At 41.3% G+C, this 22,777-nt stretch overlaps 1 protein-coding gene across 1 annotated transcript in view; it reads right to left on the bottom strand.

The window, feature by feature from the left end:
• Positions 1–22,777, bottom strand: part of LOC144827299 (uncharacterized) — a 1,220,416-nt gene that overhangs the window by 560,614 nt on the left and 637,025 nt on the right. Inside the window, exon 4 of the mRNA XM_078685665.1 lies at positions 20,082–20,310. Within this exon, the coding sequence (XP_078541791.1) occupies positions 20,082–20,310 (229 nt within the window). The remainder of the gene's footprint in view (positions 1–20,081; positions 20,311–22,777) is intronic.

Below are 22,777 nucleotides of genomic sequence, written 5' to 3'. Positions count from 1 at the left end.
ACCACCCCCTGTTATGAATCGTTTTGGCCACCATAAGTGTGGAAGGGTATGCTCGACATGAGTCCCTTGCTCACTGCACCATCAGGATTCAAGCAAGCCGGGCCGAAGACGGCTGCAATGCCAGAAACTGGTCCCCGGAAGCTTGTTTCCTTTACAGTAAAGAACTGGCTTGGTAGTTTGGTCTGCCCTGTTCCCATGATGCACTGGGCCAGGGACAGACTAATTTGCATATAGCCAGGTTCTGAACTGGGATGGTGCAGTGAGCTAAAAAACGGTGATGGATCAAGCCCTGATCTTTTGACTGGGTAGGAGTGTTCTGCTTAATTCAGATACTCTGTCCATCACCACCCCCTGTTATGAATCATACGGGTACCAATGGCAAAATCCTGGTGCTTGCTCACAAAAGGCAGTTGTTGGCATAGAGGACAGCTTTGGCAACATGATGGTGCTACTATATTACATATAATTCTTATCATTAGGTACGACAACCATGACATATGGGGGCAGCCAACCAGAACAAAATGCTGGTCTTGACATACTAGAGCAGAGTTCTTCAATCTGTGGGGCAAGGTACAACATCATCTCACGGGGATGCAAACTCCGTCTTAACATTTCCCCTTTCATTGTTTCCCATGTCAACTGTACGTTCCCTCCCTGTATTTCTTCCTTCATTTCAAATGGAGATTTCGGGTTGGAGAACTCGGGGTCAGCAGCCAATTGGCACGTAGCAACGTCACCAGTGATGTTTCACCAATGAATGAGAAAGCACCACAGATATTTGGAAGTGCCATTAATTTTGTGTGCATAAAGCTCCTTCACATTACTACTTTTTTGGTAGTGTGGTGCTGATTCACTCCTGCCATTTGCCTCGTATTTGCTGTCTTTTATTTTGTGCTTACTGCCCTTCCCTTCTTTGGTTGCTGCCCTTTGCCTCTTGAGGTTACTTTGGTGTGTGACATGCTTTTTACCACCTCGCTGTGAAGGATTTTACTGTGGGTGCATCCTGGCACTGGTGTTCCCCAGCCAGGATGCAAAGGAGGATTCAAATCAGCAGCAGGTAAGTGTAAATAGCTTTGTAGGAGTCTTCCTCCCTGCCCTTACCTGTTATTCACAGTACTCATGCACACATTATTCCTTCAGTGTTGCCAGATTGGGGTCATGCACAATTCGGCAAAACCTTTCCTGGTTGTGTGAGAAAATATTAATTTGTGCGGGTTGCCATTTGGGCTATTTTGTAAATGAAGTTGTGTTATATTTAGTGTATTGGGGTAGAAATATGTGTTGGTAACCGGATCAGTCTTTTAGCTGTTCTAACAAAATGCCGGCACTGGCCTTGAGCTTAACGCTCCCCTCTAAGAAGTGTGATAGAAGCACTTTAAAAGTGCAGCTTTGTCAGACGTATTTCAACTGACATCTCAGAACTATCCTACCTCCCTTGCTGATCGGCATTTGCAGAAGTTTGGGAGTCTCTCTCCAAGGTACCTGAAAATGATAAGAGTCAGCCATTTCTTCAAATGCCAATCCATGGGCAGTAACAGTGCCTCCTACTGTGCCACATGTTACTGTTACGTAACACTTTTGCAAGCCTTAAAACTCAAGGTGAATTTCAATTTGCTGGAGAGAGTAACAGGCTTTTGCCCACCTGATTGTGACTAATTGCCACATGGAGGAGAAAAGTGGGGTACAAGTATTGGAGCAGCAGATTTAGTAACACCATGGGCCAAAACCTTGAGTGGCCCATTGATCCTTCATAATTGTTCTATTGCACTACCCGAATAGCTGTCTAAGGGGCCATTTGCCTTGCTTGTACCATGGCATCTTGCTATGTTAAACAGTATTGCCCTCCCTGCAAGGGCTCAGAGAGAAAGTAAGCAGTTACTTTTGGAAGATGGTGCAGTCACGAATCTCCGTTTAATGCCTCCTTGATAAGGCTCTATGACGGCACCATGCACGCCTAAAGCATGTGTGGCTTAACAATGCAGTCACTATAATGACTGCATCGTTTACAGGCGTGCCTTTAGCACACAAGTCTTTACAATGACTTGCTTTAGGGAAGTGCTGGACTTTGGAATAGTATACATTTCTATTCTAACTCCAGTTAGTGTATCAGTAGGGAATGGACTTAAACTCCAACACCAGTCTAACACCGCATTCCCTAAAGCAGGAGTTTTAATGACATGCATTCGACAGGAATGCGTGATAACGTCGCAGTCGTGGTAGTGACTGTGTAGTAAAGGCACTGCGTGATTTTCACAGTGTGGTAAAGTATGTGTACCCTTGATCCTGTCCATGGCCCTCCTTTCTTAGAGTAACAATACTCAAGCCTGGGCGGAGTTTTGCTAAATGGAACTCTGCGAAGCTACAAAAAACTCTGCAAAGTTCCGCGAGTGGCAGAGTGTAGTGTGAACTGTAGTTTGTGCTGGTATTCCTGCTGCTCGGGTAGAAATTCTACCCGAGCCGCAGCTCATGCTCGCGAACTTACCGTTCACGATCGCAAACTTATCGTTCACGATCGCAAGCAGGGAAAAAAAACTGCTGCACATCGCAAAGCAGAGTTTTCTACACTCAGCGAGCTCCACGGAGTGCGAATTGAGCGAAATTCACCGCCCATATTGGGCTACCTTTCGATTGGCAATGGACTAGAGAGTGCTCTAAAAATCTGGCAACACTTGCTCCCTTACAGACACTCAAACTTTCACATGGGTACACATTCTGCTATATATAAACAACACAAAAAACCGGGGGTCTAGAAGCCACAAATTGTGGCTGGCTAATCACACTCTCTCAAAGGTAAAGTGTTGCCTGTAACTCATAGAAAAAGCTAAGAAACAAAGGTACTCAAGAAACGACAAAAAGACAGTAATGTGATATGTGGTAGGGATCAGCCTTTCGCGATATCCGGATAACTATCAACTCTTCATGATGATCAGTATTATCATTTGGTCAACCGGCTCGAAGGGCGGTGTATCTCTTGATCATAGAGAACACCATACCGATAGGTACTGAGCCGAGTACCGCCCACATTCACTCTAAAAAATCCTGTGAGCAACTGACCACTGAAAAGCTAGAAGCAGTGCAAAACACACAAATATGTGAAGTGGTGAGTTAAAATAGGGTTGCGTGCCCTAACACAGAGAAACTTTATTGAAACGCGGACACACCCCCTAACTAAAAACAGAGCAGTGCATAACGCAGTTTGAAAAAATAACTGCTAAAAAGAGCCGACATGTTTCAGCCAAACAGGCTATAAGTCCCTAGGCTTTCTTCAGGGCTTCTGCTCTACTAAACTGCTACTGCGTACACAAGTGATCAAATAGTGTCCCCTGTCATTGAGGGTGCATGTGCTCTTGTAGCTTGGAAGCAATTCTGTTCAGCTTTAAAATGAATGTAGTGCCAGTGACATACAAAGGGTAAGTGTCTGGTTTTAAATAGGGCCATGGAGGCACTGTAGTTCACACAATGCCTACAACCTATAATAAGGAATAGGCAAGCATCCAGTATAATTTTATGCTCCATTTATATTTTTTTAACATTTCAGGTTGTGATGGAAAAGGTAGAGAGTATCATGAGTGTGCAGTGTAACCACGCAATTCCATGATATGCATTTCTCAATTCCATGAATGACATGCTCACATAGATTGGAACGCCTTTGTAAAAATTGTCTTTGGTTACATCCTTGAAGTAGGCTACACTCTGATCCCACTGCATGGTTAAGATTGAGCTTCATGCACTGGTGATGAGGTCTCTTGGGCCAGGTTCTCACTTTCCAAATCAGAGACATGCGGACGAATTATCAATCGTTCTGGTATGCACTCTCACTGGATGTGTCTTCAATGGAATGCTGTATGCCAGGTTGACAAAAGAAAACTGTGCTGTCTTCCATGATATACCAGTGAAGGAGAAGTTCACTCACTGTACAGTATTTTCATGCAGGTGGTCCTCAGATCTTGAGGGGATCCTCGAAACCCACCCCTTTTCACTTGCATAGTGGGACACACAGATTACATCCACATTAGTGGACGTCTTCAGAAGACGCAGCTTGGTTCCTGCTGCACTGGCAGCGGCTCTTCTGAGTCACCTTCAGACTTCCTTTGGAGAGTGAGCAAGGCCACTATGTGGAGGTACAGAGTATCACTGGAGTCCTCCTTGTCCCTTTCCAGAATCCATTCAGCAGGACCAGTTGTATGACCCCTTGTTGATGCTGTAAAATTCGTTCTTTTCCCCAGTGTTTTTTTTTGCCCTGGCCTTCCATCTGTAGTATGGCAAAGGCCTACGAGCAAAGGCCAGCACCCCATACAAATTATGTAGAATCTCTGAGTTTGTCAGAGATGCGTCCATACTTATACAGTCCAAAATCCTCTGTTAAGACATCTGGAGATGAGACTCAAAGCCAGTTCAAGTTTCACACAGTGCCTGTCAGTGGGTCCTAAAGTTACTCCAAATGCATGTTCATCCAATCCTTGGCCTCTCTGCAGAGCGCATATATTACACTGGTCACGTGTGCCAGTTGTGATTCTGAGCAAAGGTGCATGAAGGAACTACACAGCTGTTGAAATACTGACAAGGTAAAAGTAAAGAAAGCTTGATGCTTACTGGAGAGTGGGTGTATTGTGTAAGGGGGATAGTGAAGTGAAGGAGCTACAAGGAAGTAAATGCAGGATCAATTTAACAAACTTGAAATAATGGAAGGCTAACATGGCGCCAGAATTCACATTCTTAACTTACAAATCATGGCATATTTTATTTGCCCTTAAGACAGGGCAGCAGGTAACTTCTAGGCATTTCATTCACTCCTTTACCCATCACTGTGAAGTGATCTTAGGGGAGCTTTCGATATGTCTAATGAGAAACATATTGAGAACATGCAAGGAATATTTCTTAAACATTTTCTCTTCATTGAAAGGGAAAAAGCAACTTGATGGTTAGACAGAGGACTCCTATTCAAGCAGCAGGAACATCCGAGGAAGTGAATGAGAAAGTACTCATTCGTTTTTGAGTGATGGGTGAAGGGGCAGTGCTGAAGGTTCCCCTCACTAGCCTTTGAAATAGTAAATTGCTGCAATTTTGGGAGCACATATTTAAAACCTGGATCACTTGGAATTACTTTGTATCTACTTAACATGGAACTAATATTTTACTCATATTTAATTTGACTTATTATACATGAATGTATTTTTTAAAGATTTTTTTGAGACTGCAAAGTTCAAAAACCTGCTCTTACTCATGCAGCTGTAAAATTGCAGCCATATGCTATTCATTAACATGCAGCTCTGGCATTTTTCATCTTAGGTCAAGCACACATTTGACATAGATTGTTTCCTGCTGCCAAAAGATGGTTGAGTGCTCGGGGGAATAGCTGAAACAGAAACAGATGGAGAGAGAAAAGCTGCAAAAATAAGGACGTATGAGCCGCCTATATGGACTGCCGATGAGCAGTGGTTCGGCGAGGGCAAGGTTGGCAGATCGGAGGTTGAGGTCCGATGTTGTGGAGGCATTTGTAGGTGTGGGTGAGTATCTTGAAAGTTACTCTCTTCTTGATGGGGAGATAGTGGAGGTTGAGCATGTATTGAGTGATGTGTTTGTGTCGAGGGATGCCAAGGACAAGTCTGGCTGCGGAGTTCTGTATGGTCTGAAGTTTGCGGAGCAGAGATTTGTTGATCCCAGCGTAGAGGGCGTTTCTGTAGTCCAGTCTGCTGGTTATGAGTGTGTGGGTGATGGTCTTCCTTGATTCGGGGGGATCCATTTGAAGGTCTTTTGGAGGATGCGGAGGGTGTTGAAGTAGTTGGCGGTGAAGGCATTGACTTGTCGGGTCATGGAGAGGAAGGAGTCGAGTACGATGCCGAGGTTTTGGGTGTGGTCCATGGGGTTGGGGAGGCTGCCAAGGGCGGAGGGCCACCAGGTGTTGTCCCATGGAGAGGGGGAGAGCCTGAGGACATGGACCTCTGTCTTCTCTGAGTTGAGCTTCAGCCAGCTGCTGCTCATCCAGGATGCAAGGTCCTTCATTCCTTCCTGGAAGTTGAGTCTGGTGGTGATGGTGTCCTTGGTCACAGGCTGCGCGGAGCCTCAGGGACCCCATGGCCATTGTCGGCTCCTCTGCCTGCACCTATCAAGGTTTTGTGGGAGCTGGCTCCATCTCTTTCAGGAGGAGGTTTTCTCTGGTTCCTCAGGGCAGGAGCAAACCTGTTTTCCCTGCCTGCAGGAGTGCAGGTGGGGAGTTAAGTGTGTTGCCATTTTTCTGCCCAACCAAATATGCCTTTCTGCCAGTGTTAAGTATCACATGACTATTAATGGTTCTCTGGTGGTGTGGTTTGAATACCTTCCAGACTGGAAAAAGGGCCTTTGGTATGGGCAGGCTGTACTCCTCTTGAGCAAGATGACGTGGGGAGCTGTGCTTAGAACTTCCTGAGTTTCAAAGTGTTACCTGAGGGTTTTGCACATCCCCCTTCCTGACGTCTGTAGCTACCTGCCTGTCACCAGCAAATGTAGCATATACCTGGGCCAGCCGGCCCTTCATCACCATAGATAGTTTGGGGCATAACCCAGGGGAAGTGACAGACTCTGAACAGAACCAGTTTAGAGGTAGACAAAGAAAGAGACCCCCCACACAGGCTGGCACTGGCTATAAAAGTGGTACCCTCCAAACCCCTCATCTGTACACTCCTGGACCTGTGGAAGAATCAGAAGAAGCACCATCCTGCTGTCTGACGAAGGAACACTATACCTTCTCAACTTGAACCCAGGATCGCCAGAAGAGGTGACTAGTGGTCAGTTGGCTAGCCTCCTGTTTGAGCTACCGGGTCACAACAAGCTTCCAAAGTCCTCTCTTGCTTTCCAGCCGACCAGACCCAACTGAACCTGAATGAGATCCCTCTGCTGGCCTCGTTGGGAGTACTTTCTGACCCTCTATGTTTTGTCCTTCAGGGCCTGGACCCTAGTCTGGAGGCAAAGTGCACTCTTCCCTGCTCAACTGAAGGTGTCACTGAATGCGTTGCAAAGCAGCGCACTGTCTTGCATTGCAGCACCTCGCAGCTCCGGATTGGATGATTCACCGGATCCAACGCAGCAGAATTCAGGACAATGCAAGGGCATCACATTGCAGCACCGCAGAACTCCTGATCGGTGGCTCAGTGGACCCGATGCAGCAAGACTATGAGCTTTGTATCGCAGCACCATGCATCCCCTCACCAATGTCAGAAGGTACAACTTCTAATGGGCTGCACTTGGCCCTGTATCTGTCCTGCGCTCCATCATGGTTGACCTGAATTTGTGGCTTTGGTTTAGGGCGGCATGACCAGATACCCGCAGTTAGTGGTTCGCACTTTTTGGGGGCTATTTTACCTTAAATGTTAGAAACTCGTAACTCCATTTCCACTTATTGGACTTCTATCATTTTGGTGTCAACTTTTTATAGTCTGATTCTAGATAGCACCTTTTGTAAACATGTTTTAAAGAACAACATGCTTAACAATATTATAGGGTTGAATGTTTCAACAAAGTAACCGTTTCATCTATGTGAATTGTTGTATGAAATAAAAAATGCTTTTTTTATAAATGTTGCAGAAAACACCAAGATTTATAGGTGCGGTGATAGAAAACATAACAGCAAATTGAGCATTTAGTGCCCAGAGTGTACTATGGTCTGCGATGTCCAATCAATAGTATATTATGCCATCTGTGGCATACAACTTCAACAGCAGTATTGTCCCTAACTGAGTTGCAGTCACATCTTTTTAAATTATCTTTATAAACTTTATCTAAAGATTGGCATACTTGCATTTTATTGCCTATGACATTTAAAATGGATCTACTCTGCTTTAATCTGTTAATGGTCTGTGGTTTATTGACCATTCATCCCAAAATTATGCACCAGCCACGCATAAAATGAATGGCGTTGCAGATCGTGTCATGCTTCAGAGCCTTGGTATCAGTGCTTCAAAGAAGTCTATTAAAAAAAAAGAGGGCTAAGAGTTATTGAAACAAATCCATCTTATTTCAAATATGGGCACTAAGAGAGCCCTTGCTGAACTTTACAGTGTTGCTGGTGACTGTAGGTACAGAAAGACATTTCAATTTGTCATACTAAAAATAGGGGGGAACTAACTACGTAGACCAGACTTAATGGTTCCAATCATCAATTGTCCATTTACAATTGCCAGGTGCACCCACAGGTGACAATGTTTTGATGCTCAGTCACAAAAAAATACACACAACTGCTATAGTAGTGACCATGCCAGGTTACACCGATCCAACAGTGGAGCAAATCACACACCAAACACATGCCACACTGTGGCATCACACATCATGCAGGCAGACAATACCAACCACAAGGTATCCCAAACACTGGTAAAGAAAACTGTAGCAATCTTCCCACAATAACGCAGGCAACTTCTGGAAGATTAAGTATATGATATCATAGGGTCATGGAGAAAAACTTTCTATATCTGAGGATTGCTAAACCAGGCTGATGGAGCTGGAGGGCTGTACAGCCGCTCCATTAAAAAAAACAGGTTTGGCTCATTTGAGCCTCACTGAATGAATGGAAAAAAGGTAAGTAGTTCAAAGCAGAGGATGTGACCGACAGTTGCTGAGGGACAGGAATCAGCATCCTCCACAGTTTCTGGGCATTATCATTATGTTGACAACAATCCCGTGATCTATGTATACTCTTTATAGTAACAGCATATGATTCTAAAAATCATACAACATAACATTTTTTTAATTAACTTGTTTTAATCATGTGTATTGAATGAATATGTGTATATCAATTTTTTATCAATATAATGACATTTTTCAATTTATCATACAAATTTTCTTGAGTCCCTATCTCCTTATGGTGTGTATTTTTACCTGTATTTTTACCTGTTTTTGTCAGACTGTGTAATTTTTTTGCCTGGGCTTTTACCCTTACTTAAGATATGCTGCTCTGTAGCAGAGCCACTTCTGGGTTAGGCAGTTGGTATAATCTGCTTACTTATTTCCACAAAACATACCAGCAGTTCTCCCGTAAGATAAATTAGAGAGCAGGAGGCATGTACAATGTCCTCTCTGACTGCCCCAACACGCTTCCTCAATGCTCTCCCTCTCGGAGAGCGTGAGCGCTGGTGTGCATCTATACAATCTTTCATGCTGCTGATTTTAAGTGAGCAATTGGTAATTCTCCCTTTGTGCATTTTAGACCTGCGCCCTCCTAAAGAGATCTCCCTTTTTAAAAGGAAAGGGTTGAGGGCACGCACCCTAAAGGGAACCTAGTTTGTGACCCAGCAAAATATAGGGACAGTCACACTAATGGTTTTCCTATGTCATGCCAATTAAAAGTGTAAACGTTGGCCAAGAGGAAAGGGGCTATTTCTCCTTCCCTGGAATCTCAATTGAATAATAAGACCTTTTCAGGCCATGACCAATTGCAACAGTGATACCTGTGATTCCTGTACACGGATACCACAGATACCAAGCTGAGTTAGACACACTTGAATCTATGTAACGTGCAAACTGTCCGAATTCTTCACTGTGTCTGCATACAGCAGCTTACCTTATACTACAAGGCGGGCACTATCAGTTACAGCTCAAGTCCATTTTAAACAAAAGATTAAAATAGGTATGGCTCCATTAGAGACATTCCCTCGCAGCAGAGGTCCAAAAAGAATGATGTTCAAAAATAAAAATACTGGAGGATTTTACAGGTGAAAACCTGCATTTTCACAACAGTACTAAGCAAACCAAGATGTGCAAACCAGTACTACTGTCATATGGCCGTTGGGGTCATTGTTGACATTGGGTATACAGACATAATATCGACCACAAAAATATCGAGGTAGGTAAATATCGAGTTTAAAATATCGAGTAGACAGAATATAGATAAGACAGAATATAGACTACAAAAATATCGAATAGAATGACAATAATATCGAATCAAAAATATAGAATGAACAGAATATCGAATGGACAGAATATAGACAACAAAAATATCGAGGGACAGAATATAGACAGCAAAAATATTGAATTAAAGGTAAGTAAGTAAGTAAATGTATGTTATTTAATTTTTGCGTAATATAATTCTGGAGCGGGTTGTGGGTTTATAGGGGAATAGGGTGGGAAGTAATGTAATTATAATTAATTAAATATTTTAATTTATTGGTATTTATTTACAATTAATTGTTAATACATTTTTAATTGGCAATTAATTAAAATATAATTGGTAATTAATTTTTATTAATTGATAATTATGTTAATTGTATTCATTTATTTTCTGGAGCGGGTTGTGGGTTTATAGGGGAATAGGGTAGGAAGTAATTTAATTATAATTAATTAAATATTTTAATTTTTTTATTGGTATTTATTTAAAAATATTTGTCAATTAAGTTTTTTATTGGTAATTAATTAAAATATAATGGGTAATTCATTTTTTTAAATTGATTAATTGATAATTATGTTAATGGTATTTATTTATTTTCTGGTGCGGGTTGTGGGTTTATAGGGGAATAGGGTGGGAAGTAATTTAATTATAATTAATTAAATATGTTAAATTATTTATTGCTACTTATTTACAATTAATTGTTATTTAATTCCTTAATTGGCCTGTAATTAATATATAATTGGTAATTATTTTTTATTAATTGATTAATTGATAATTCTGTGCATTTTATTTAATTAATTTTTGTAGTGGGTTGTGGGTTTATAGGGGAATTGGGTGTGAAGTCATTTAATTGTAATTAATAAAAAAATATATATAAATTGGTATTAATTTAGAATTAATTGGTAATTATTTTTAATTTTTTTAATAATTTATTATTATTGGTAAATATTTTGTGTTAATAGGTACTTATATTTTACTAATTAAATTAATTTTATTATTTTTTATTGAATAATTATTATAATATCTTAAATTGAGAATTAATTTTAAATAATTTGAAATTGATATTCATATTTAATTTATTTTTAATCATATATGAAGTATTTACTTTCCCTACTGTTGCTCTATTTGGAGTGGGAATAGTAATGTTTACTTTCCTGCTATCCAACGCTTTCCCTACTGTTGCACTCACTGGAGTGGGAATAGTAATTTTTTCCCCTACGCTATCCAACGCTTACCCTACTGTTGCACTCTCTGGAGTTGGAATAGTAATTTGTACTCCTACGCTATCTAACGCTTTTCCCACTGTTGCACTCTCTGGAGTGGGAATAGTAATTTTTACCCCTACGCTATCCAACGCTTTCCCTACTGTTGCACTCACTGGAGTGGGAATAGTAATTTTTACCTCTACGCTATCCAACGCTTACCTTACTGTTGCACTCTCTGGAGTGGGAATAGTAATTTTTACCCCAATGCTATCCAACGCTTTCCCTACTGTAGCACTCACTGGAGTGGGAATAGTAATTTTTACCCCTACGCTATCCAACGCTTTCCCTACTGTTGCACTCTCTGGAGTGGGAATAGTAATTTTTACCCTCCCGCTATCCAACACTTTCCCTACTGTTGCATTCTCTGGAGTGGGAATAGTAATTTTTACCCCTACGCTATCCAATGCTTTCTCTACTGTTGCACTCTCTGGAGTGGGAATAGTAATTTTTACCTCTACGCTATCCAACGCTTTCCCTACTGTTGCACTCTTTGGAGTGGGAATAGTATTTTTAGCCTTCCCGGTATCCAATGCTTTCCCTACTGTTGCACTCACTGGAGTGGGAATAGTAAATGTTATGCCTACGCTATCCAACATTTTCCCTACTGTTGCTCTCACTGGAGTTGGAATAGTAATTTTTACCCCTACGCTATCCAACGCTTTCCCTACTGTTGCACTTTGTGGAGTGGGAATAGTAATTTTTACCCTCCCGCTATCCAACGCTTTCCCTACTGTTGCACTCACTGGAGTGGGAATAGTAATTTTTACCCCTACGCTATCCAACACTTTCCCTACTGTTGCACTCATTGGAGTGGGAATAGTAATTTGTACCCCTATGCTATCCAACGCTTTCCCTACTGTTGCACTCTCTGGAGTGGGAATAGTAATTTTCACCCCTACGCTATCCAACGCTTTCCTTACTGTTGCACTCACTGGAGTGGGAATAGTAATTTTTACCCCTACGCTATCCAGTGCTTTCCCTACTGTTGCACTCTCTGGAGTGGGAATAGTAATTTTTACCCTCCCACTATCCAACGTTTTTCCTACTGTTGCACTCATTGGAGTGGGAATAGTAATTTTCACCCCTACGCTATCCAACACTTTCCCTACTGTTGCACTCTTTGGAGTGGGAATAGTAACTTTTTACCCTCCCGCTATCCAACGCTTTCCCTACTGTTGCACTCACTGGAGTGGGAATAGTAAATTTAACACTCTCGCTATCGTATGGTAAATATATTGTATATTTTTTATTAATACCATGTTTATATATATATATATATATATATATATATATATATATATATATATATATATATATATATATATATATATATGTATTTGGATTTTTTTGATTATTTATTTATTTTAATGTCATTAAAGTATTTTAAGTATGTTTAAGTTAGTTATATATATTATTTCATTAATTTAAAATTCCTTTTAACTATTTAAAAAATTCGATATTTTGACTATCTATATTTTTGTAGGTCTATATTTTTGATTCCATATTTTTGTACTTACCTGTTTGAAGATAGGAAGTCGATATTTTGGCATTTTATATTTTTTACTCAATATTTTTGTAGGTCTATATTTTTGCCATCGATATTCTTTCAGTGATCCTTGACATTGCTAAGTTAGCATGAGCTCCACTGCCATGATGCTGCTTTTGCGCATGTTACTACATGACTTTATTTAGCAAAACTCTGTACCTTTCACATGAGAACCGTCTGCTTTCTGCGTTCTCTGCCTGTTTCTGGAGTTTAGTCTGAACACGTTGTGCAAGGTCGATATACAATGTGCCTTATTATTCTGTTCTTGTCAGTCCCTAGCACCTAGACAACACATTCTGATACAGCTGCGACTGTTGAAAACTTGTGCTTTGTTATTATGGGGATGCATGTTGGTTTAACACACACCTGGCAAGGGACCTTTCGAGGGAGCAGAGCCATGTAGTTCCTATGATGTAGAAATACCATCTAGGCACTAAGGTATGGGGTCTGCAGACAAAGCCCAGAGATCTTCTTTTATATAATACATCTTCTTCTACCCAAGGGGAGGGTGGTTAGGTCTTATAATCCTTAATCCATTTTCTACATACAATGACATCCCTCTTTATAATAAATGGACTTTCTACAATGCTAACTTTTTTAGGTTTATGCGTTATGGTGCTGGTAGCAGCTTGCATACTGCATTACAGAGCACTATAGTTTAAATAAACATTTTGAACTATAATAGTGGCTCTGTCAATTCCTATTGTGGACAGGTACGAGTGAGTGAGCGAAAGGGTATGCATTGCTACCGTGGTTCCTGAGAGAGTCAGGAGTGTTGTGTTCTGGGGTGTCTAATCATTTGCATCTTCGTGATTGTGTAGGAGAGCGAGTGAGACACTATAGCTAGTCGGTCCTCGGATTTTCAGTACTGAGGCAGTAGGAAGGCTAAGCCCATATACACTGAGGTCCTGTTTTCCTGCACATAGTTCTGTGTATGTGCAGAATCCCTAAAACACTACAACTTACTCATCAGAATCTCTCAACCTACTATGTAAAAAATAGCCTTGAAATTGATGAATTTGCAATATAATGTTCTAGGCTACTTAGATCGATCTCTGGGTTGGACACCATAGGGAAGCGATGGTATAGCATGTAATGATATTAACCAACCAACCTTTTTCCAGTGCTAGTACTATAGTCTCTAAGGAACTCCAGTACAATTTTACAATAAAACTTGAAGACTCCATCTCCTAATGATCTACGGTCATAATGCAGAGGATCATCTGCATTGCTTTTTTATTTGTGGGTCTCAGTGATGCAACCCTTTCATATTTAGGAATTTTTTCCTGCCTTTATGTGACTCTGCAACACATTGAATGAAAGTTGATAGCTGTTCTACCTACCACTTGCAATTGTTCTTCAATAATAGCATTGGCACGTTTTTGAGGCCTGCTGCTCTTGGTAAATTTATCGACATGATTGTTGTTTTGTAATGTTTTTTGTAATGTATTGACCACTGGCCTATACAAAGAAAATCCCTATTGATCATGCCAGATTTTCCTCCCGATAACTCACTTAAAAACTGAACCCATTTTACTTACGCTGCAATCCTTTCCCTATCTGCTACATGGTTTGAAGTACCTAAATTCATGAATTTGCAGAACCTTAGAGCATCTTCAGCTATCATCTCTATCATTTCTGCACATTTCCAGAGAATATAAACCTTCTTCTTAGTTTGGAGCTCTGTTTTAAATGCTTATAATTTTGGTGTACTTGGTATATTTCTCTAATAAGGAAAATAACAAAGAATTCTACATTTTATGTATGCCTGATAACCTGTTCCGCAGCCTTTTTTGGAGTCTTACAATCCTAATAAAAAAACACTGTTTGAAAGGATTAAATTGACATTATACATGGATAATGTTGCCAAAGGTATTCGACCCTCCACCACTTTTACAATTGAATCTTCATTCATAAAAAGACTGCAAACATTATAAACCCGGCTCTTGATACTCTTTAATAATAATAACTTTCCTTATTATGATGAGATTATAATCATTGGGGAAAGGATGTAAGAACCTTAAAAGCACATCAAAACAAAAGTCTTCCAACATATTCCACTGATACTGATATGGCCAGGTGGTCACTTCCACCAAGATGTAATACTTTAAAACATAACATGCTGTGAGAATGACTACATTGTACAACGATCTATACTACCAGCACAAATATGACCCCATTATGCAAAGTCCAACTTGGAGGCATATATACAATTGATCAGATCCCTGATTTTGTGAATCACAAGGTTTGCAATCTCAAAATATTTTTCCACTTCTGGACTCTAATTTCAAGTAGTTCATACAAATTGTGAGAAAGTGCATTACTACTTGGGGTGGATGGTAGTACACCACAAGTAATAATGGCACTATTATTTTAAGGTCCAGTAAATGTTTCATAAATGTTAGTCCAAGATCAACCCATGGTAGCTTTGGCACAGAGTAGACAGGCTTAACTTAAGAAAATGGGTAAAGAATGTTGAAGTACCAAAACAGTTATAAATCCAAAAACACGACAAATCAAATATCCAACCTAATCAATCAGCATTTGTTTGGTGCAACACTTTTACCCTTAGGGGTATCTGGATGCTGCAATTTATAAAAAATAAAAAGTATATTTCAGTCAACAAAATGACACCAAAACTTCCAATATCCATTAGGGGTTTCAGGGATATACATTTTTAAAGTTTGAAATTAAAATAGCCCCAAAATGCACAGAGTGCTAACCACAGGCAACTGGTCATGCCTGACTGGGACAAGAGTAAGTTTGCAGGCCGACTTTGATCAAGCATAGCACGCATGCAAGGACCAGGTTCATTACAGTGGGAAAGTTACCTCCCTGACATCCTTCGGAGAAAGCAAGCGCCAGGCTGGTGCTGAGAGAAGGAGTTTTAGCACCTAAGGAATCTGGTGTTAAGATGGAGCCTTGGAAAAATCTTTGATGTAGGTAGGAAAAGCTCACGCATGACAAGTTCAAGTTTTTGCATCTTGGAGGTCTTTCCTGTCAAACAGGTCCTACGCCGACGACACCCAGCTGATAATCTCCCTCACCAAAGACCCAGCCACCGCCAAAATCAACCTACAGGAAGGAATGAAAGACGTCGCTGAATGGATGAAGCTCAGCCGTCTGAAACTGAACTCAGACAAGACGGAGGTCCTCATCCTCGGACCATCCCCACCCGCCTGGGATGACTCCTGGTGGCCCACAGTGCTGGGCACCGCACCAACACCCACGGACCACGCATGCAACCTGGGATTCATCCTGGACTCCTCTCTCACGATGACCAAGCAAGTCAACGCCATCTCATCCTCATGCTTCAACACCCTGCGCATGCTCCGAAAGATCTTCAGATAGATCCCTACTGAAACCAGAAAGACGGTTACCCAGGCATTCGTCACCAGCCGACTGGACTAAGGGAACGCCCTATACGCAGGAACCACAGCCAAACTTCAGAAAAGACTCCAGCGCATACAGAATGCATCTGCACGACTCATCCTCGACATCCCTTGCCACAGCCACATATCTGCCCACCTGAGAGACCTGCACTGGCTCCCCATCAGCAAAAGCATCACATTCAGACTCCTCACCCACGCACACAAGCACTCCACGACTTGGGCCCCGAATACCTCAACAACCGCCTCACGTTCTACACTCCAACCCACCAGCTCTGCTCTGCTAGCCTCGCCCTCGCCACCATCCCACGGATTCACAGAGCCACCACCGGAGGAATATCATTCTCCTACCTAGCTGCCAAGACGTGGAACTCCCTCCCCGCCCACCTACGACTGACCCAGGACCATCTCACCTTCAGGAAACACCTCAAGACCTGGCTATTCGAGCAGTAGCAGCACCCCCTCTCTCTTCAGCGCCTCACGGGTGAGTAGCGCGCTCTATAAATGTTCTGATTGATTGATTGATTGATCCTTTGAGGCTATCCAAGGGGATGGGCATGGCCCGAGGCCATCTGTCAAGAGAAGATCAACCTCTCCACACACCCAAGGACATTGTCTCTGCTCAGGGAGCCAGTTCACATCTCATCAAGGAGCTATTCAGCTCCTAGGTAACAGTTGGATACTTGGGCAAATGGGCTTCTAGAGGCTTAACACAGGTTAAAGGGGCCTTTTTAAAAGTATGTTTTGTAAAATATTAGTTACAAATCTGACTTTACCGATGAACTGGGTTTATAAGAAATATTTCATAAAGTCCAAGAATTCACTTTTTATCTGATATCCTCAGTGGAAACTACCTTATTTAAGTTTACAACTAACTCGTGCTAACCCTGCTACAGTCAAAATAGATTTGAGCTAACCCTGCTACAGTCAAAATAGATTTCTGAGCTTTGTCACTGTAAGGACTTGTTTTACATGACTTTTTATACGTCCTACTTTTAATTACCCTGCTGTTGCAAAGTCATCCTGTGCCCTGGGCTTCCCCAACTTTTTGGTGACTGTTACTGGTGGTAAGGGACTCTAACTGACCCTGGGCTCTGTCTAGCAAGGCCGAATGCCAGTGTTATGCTAAATACACACTTAGAATACACTGAAAACACTTACATACTCTATGGTACACTATGGGTTAGGAAAATCCTAGGACTGGCTTGACCTCCCTTATACGGCCCTAGTACCTAATAGGGCAGGGGACATAAACGACTTTTAAGTCCCTAGTATACAATAGGGAATGGCAGTTTAGAGGCCAGCAGCCATTCCTTCTCTTGCATGTGTGCACTGCTGAAGCCTGAGGTCAGTTTAAAAGCAGCCACGTGCTGCAGGACAGTTTTTAAAATGCAAATTGTGCCTAAACTCTACTTTGGTGTTTGGGGAACTTAAAAACTTAATAAACTACAATTTTGTGGCATATTAGCTTTCCTAGGGCCTCCCCTATGTCTCCCAGAGGTTGAGGGGTGGTCAGGTAGTTATAAGGTGGACCCTTATAAAATGTGTTTTATCCGCCTTGGATTTAGTGAAATAGCACACTTCATTTCCACATTGTAGTAAAGTTCTTCCCAAAATTACCTTTTTTTCTAGGAGCACTATGGAGTGAGGATCTGCAATAGTTTTACATATTCAGAACCCCTAAAGTCTCCCCTAGGTATCCCAGGGGTGTGCGATCCAATAGATATAGGCAGGTTCCTTATAAAAGATGTTTTATAAGCCCTGGTGTTGGACAAATTGCCCAAGTCAATTTTCCCATTGCAAATCCCGAGGCACATAGGTTAACATGGCAAGAAGTTATTAAATTATAACTAACGATCAGGAGGTCATAAAAATAACATTCAATGACTGCCTAGAATGGAATAGATAAATACAACAATATGCCATTGTTGAATGTATCCTAAAATGTACGGACAAGAAGGTATAAGACTTTCTTGTCTGTAAGCCAACATTCAGCCCTCTTGTGCTCTGACCTGATTGGCCAGAGTTAAGTGGATTAGCCAGGATGCTTTGATGAGGTGATAAGCAGTCAGAGGGTCAGAGAGCCATACTGGGCCCTGCTACATAGGAATGCTATAACATGGGGAGGGGTTGTAAACCATCCTCTTCAAAGAGAGGCAGGGACAGACAATGTAAGTCAAGACAGTCATAGCCCTAACTTCTGAGCCCAGACAGATGTCATGATTGAGGCAGGAATTCCCAGATGTAAGGAGAGGAGACAGATGTAGATGAAGCCATCCTGTAGGCTGGTTTAGTTAGCTCTGCTCTCTCTGCTGAACATTCTGACATATTGAATTCTGGAGATATAGTGCTTTCGGGAGACCATTGTGCCACACTTTGGAGGAAGTGGTCATGCTCCGTAGTTTTGCTCTGCACCTCATTGGACAAGAGTTCCCTCCTGCTTGACCCAGAGAACACTGAATACGTATCTGAGTGAGGCAGTGCCTGCCAGATATGCTGCTTGAATTTTAAGGAAGAAGAAGGGTCCATGCTAGAAGTTTGATTTACACCAACCAGGCCCTGCACTTGGCCTGGCTGCGCCAGCTGCACAGTCTGGAACTTTAGCCCTGTGAATCACACCTGCTTCAAAAGGACTAGAGAGTGGACTCTATGCAAGCTACAGGTTAAAATAGTTCACCTGCATCAACTTCACCAAGACTCCCCTGTCTGGAGTGTATCCAGTGGACTTTAAAAGGTGCTGTCCAGATTCATTGTGGGAATTGTGGTCCCAACATTTCAAGGACCATCTTGGAGATTCCAGTCCCTTGGATTGTGTTTTGGACACGTTGGACACTGAAAAGGAACTTCAGGAAGAAGTTCCAGAAGTTTGGGAAAGTTTGGTGAACTTTTGTGAAAAAGCTCCAGAGGGTAAACAGACTTCCACAGAAAGAAAATCCTTTGAACCCTCACTGAATCTGGCCTGCTGGAGGAGGCTGCATGATGTCTGGTGAGAAATCCTGCAGAAATGTTTCTAAGTTTGAAGGTAAATTCTTGACCAGGGCCTCCCGCTTAGTGTATCTGACCAGGGCTCAATCATGGTCGGCCTCAAACTTTGACTTTGTCCGGCACTATCAGTTTCTAAGCAATAGAAAGTGTTTACTCTTTAAAGATTCATATCTCTGGCTCCCTACAGTGGAATGTTTTTGTTTTGGTGTTATTTTAAAGAGAAAAATATGTCCTATGTTTTATAAATTAGTGTTGGATTTTTATTGTGTGTTGTTTCTTAATTATTTAGTGAATTGATGTTTTGTAAATGTTTAACATACCTGTCTTTCAAGTTAAGCCTGCCTGCTCGCAGCCAAGCTACCAAGGGTTGAGCACGCAAATAATTTTCTAAGACCAATTCTGAGCCCTATGTTGTGTTAGAGGTATTATTGCCAGTGGTAAATGCATATTTGCCACTACTAATAATCCACTTTCCAACACATACACCCTGCCTTATTGGGAATTAAAGTCTACTTAGTGGTGACTTTTTAATATTTAAAAAGAGTGTTTAGACCAATCAAAAGCAGTCATTTTGCCTGGTCGAATTTGCAGTTTAAACATGGGGAGTTAGGTTTATGTTGGAAGGCCTGCAGTCATGTTTTGCAATGTCACTTTAGTGTGCTTCAGTCCACTATGACACTTAACTTGCGGACCTTGTGTACATTTTGTACAATATACTAAGGACTTATTGGGTTAACTGTGCCAATTTGAACATGTTTAAGGGGGTCAGAGTACATGCACAGGGCCTGGTTAGCAGAATCCCAGTGCACAGAGTAAAACAATCAGCAGTATCAGTCCAAAAACATGGGGGTGATCATGAAAATAGAGGCATTTTTCTTACACAAATAATTCAAGATATATTTGTAATCCAAAAAACTAATTTAGGCCCCTACATGATTGTGTGTGCACGTGAATGTGTATACCAGAAAGGCAGAAAATGGCTTCTGAGTGGAGTTATCATTTTTCAATTTACATTTATAAAAGAGCAATTTGTGTACACTTACCAAGAATTGCCTTTAGAGTGGGACGCAGCTTTTGCCAACAGTTATTAAACATTGTGATGACTGGCAGTTTTCTCATCCATTCACAAAAAATGATCAGGTGGTACACAAAAGGTGACCCAGCCGTAGATTCTGAAAGTAAAACCACTATTTTCTTTGCGGACCCCACAAGGGGGCCTGCAGACTGTAGAAATTCTTCTTTTGATTTTCCAAGTTTTGTGCATGTCAGTACCTAAAACAATAAAAAAATAACATGTAGCTAAATGTCACTTCTGTAGAAAACTAACTGAAGCACACGTATACAAACATCAATGTCCACAATGTTTTAAATTGACAAGGCCAGTGACATATTGGTGCGTACAGCGATAACTCAAAAAGCTACATTAACGTGACAAAGCGCTAGAAAAAGTTTTTGTTAACCAAGTGGAAGAATTCAGCGCTTATGAAATAGGAAATGTATTCGTTCTTAAAGACAGGTGTCAGGCATGTTTGCCTGCCTCACTCATGAAAAAATGAGATGTTAATCCAGAGTAAATAGATGGATACATCGTATCTAAATATTGTCGATCAAAAATAATTTATCGGAAAAAAATGTGCAGTTTTGCCTGCACAACTCCTTTCGGTGCAAACATTTGTATATTACTCCCACACTGACTAATCTTTAGTGGCCTAATTCAGTATTTGAGACACAGTCTGATCAAATCTAGCTTCAGATACAAATGATTGTATTCTTGTACATAACTAACTCACTGAGATTTAGCCAAAAAAGTTATAAATTAAACTATTAATATGAATACTCGTTTAGGCTATGTGTCATTCATTACAGAAGTGGTAAAACTCCTCCATTAGGATGTGCTCCTTCAAGCATTATACTTTTACTCTTCACCAATGTTCCCTCTAATTATTTTTCTGTACCTTTGACATTAAATGGTCTCTGGGACCTCGCCGTGCAAGCAAGCGGTGTCCATGAGCTACCAAAATCAAAGATTTGTTAAAAAGCAAAGCAAATGGTGCAATTTGATTCGATGTAACTGTTTGCAATAAACACTTTGTGGTAGTTGTTTCAATGTAATTACAACAAACAAGATAGTAGAATTAATACTTAAATTAAACTCAGCTGCTGGCGACCTCTCAAACCACATCCCAGTTCATTATTTCTCACCCTCTGTGGCACTCAGTACAGACCAGAAGTACGAAAACCAGTCTTGTTCTTGCTGTGAAAGGAACAGTCCGGCCTAACTTCCAGGCCGAGTCTCTTTCGGGCAGGAACACTAGGAGTCCCAAATCGGTTTCATCCAGGTTAGGGTTTGTCAGTGAAGTATAGCTTGAGTCCTATGCACAGTGAGCACAGGACCTACACCTGGTTATACCCATTGTATTTGCAAGAAAAATAGGTTGATGGAGAGAATGCCTGAATTAATGTCAGCCATTTGGAATTGTTCAGGTTGCATCCCAGGACCTAATTTTCCAGCAACAATACCACTCTCAACAGATCACCCATATGCAAGTCATTTTGATCCTGTTCAAAAGGAACAATCTAGCCTGAATTGCCTGGCCAGGTCCACTCTAGATGTAAATACAACAGATGTATTATGCTGCAGCTGTTGTGTTGCAATCTGTTTTGATTGTTCAGTTATTATATGCTGTTAAGTTTTAAATGTATTTTTATGTTGCTTCATGTATGTTATTGTGTTATATTCTGTTGTTCAACAAATGCTGGTAAATTTCTGGGGAAAAGCAGCACATGTATTGAGACTTCCTCTTACATGCACCCAATGACTAGGGTGGTGAAATAGTGCTGCTCCAGCTTTTCAAATACGGAAGAACATCAGTCAGCACAAAACTGTTGCAGTAGTCTCAACTTAGCATTAGCATTCATAGTTAGAGGTGGGTGAGCCACTGAAGTTGTCTCTGATTCAGCTTACAGTCCTTTTGGATGCTCAAGCCCAAGATGAACCGAGCTTTCGCGTGGCTGCTGACTGCCTTCCATAATATTACCACATGCTTCAAGACAAACTCTGTGAGAGATTGGGTTTTTGGTAGAGGGGGTTTGAGCCCTGTTAGAAATGGGATTTCTGATTGGCTAGGACATGCGCCGAAGCGAGGCAGAAACCATCACTCTAGTCGGGGCAAGGGAGTTACACGCTGAAGATAACCCCTGGTCACCCCCTTGGTAGCTTGGCACAAGCAGTCAGGCTTATCCCAGAGGCAATGTGTAAAGCATTTGTGCAACACACAAACACAGCATCAACAAACTAGGCACACCACAAAAGAAACTCCACTTAAGGTTATAAAAAAAAGCCTTTATATTATCCATTTGACACATCAGAGCATAATCACATATGTACACTGTGCCAACTGGCACTAGGTATTACTTTACAGGGGATTATATACATTTCAGAGTCAATCGGGCCACTGTCATCATCATTAGAACGGGAAACAACCTTTACAACGCAACTTTTACAACGCATTACCATTACAACGAAACTTTTACAACGCAAAAACTATTACAACGCATGTATTTACAACGCATGTTTTTACAACACAGGTACCTTTACAATGCATACCATTACAACGTAAGTATTGGTAAGTATTTAATTATATTTAAAATGTTATATGTTTGGTTTTTTTTAAAGGGGTATTTTTAGGGTTCAGGGTCAGTTTTCAGTTTTTGGGTAAAGGGGTATTTTTACGGTTCA

Source organism: Lissotriton helveticus, chromosome 4_1 (assembly GCF_964261635.1).
Source record: "Lissotriton helveticus chromosome 4_1, aLisHel1.1, whole genome shotgun sequence".
Taxonomy (NCBI): Eukaryota; Metazoa; Chordata; class Amphibia; order Caudata; family Salamandridae; genus Lissotriton; species Lissotriton helveticus.
This window is presented reverse-complemented; position numbering and strand designations above follow the sequence as displayed.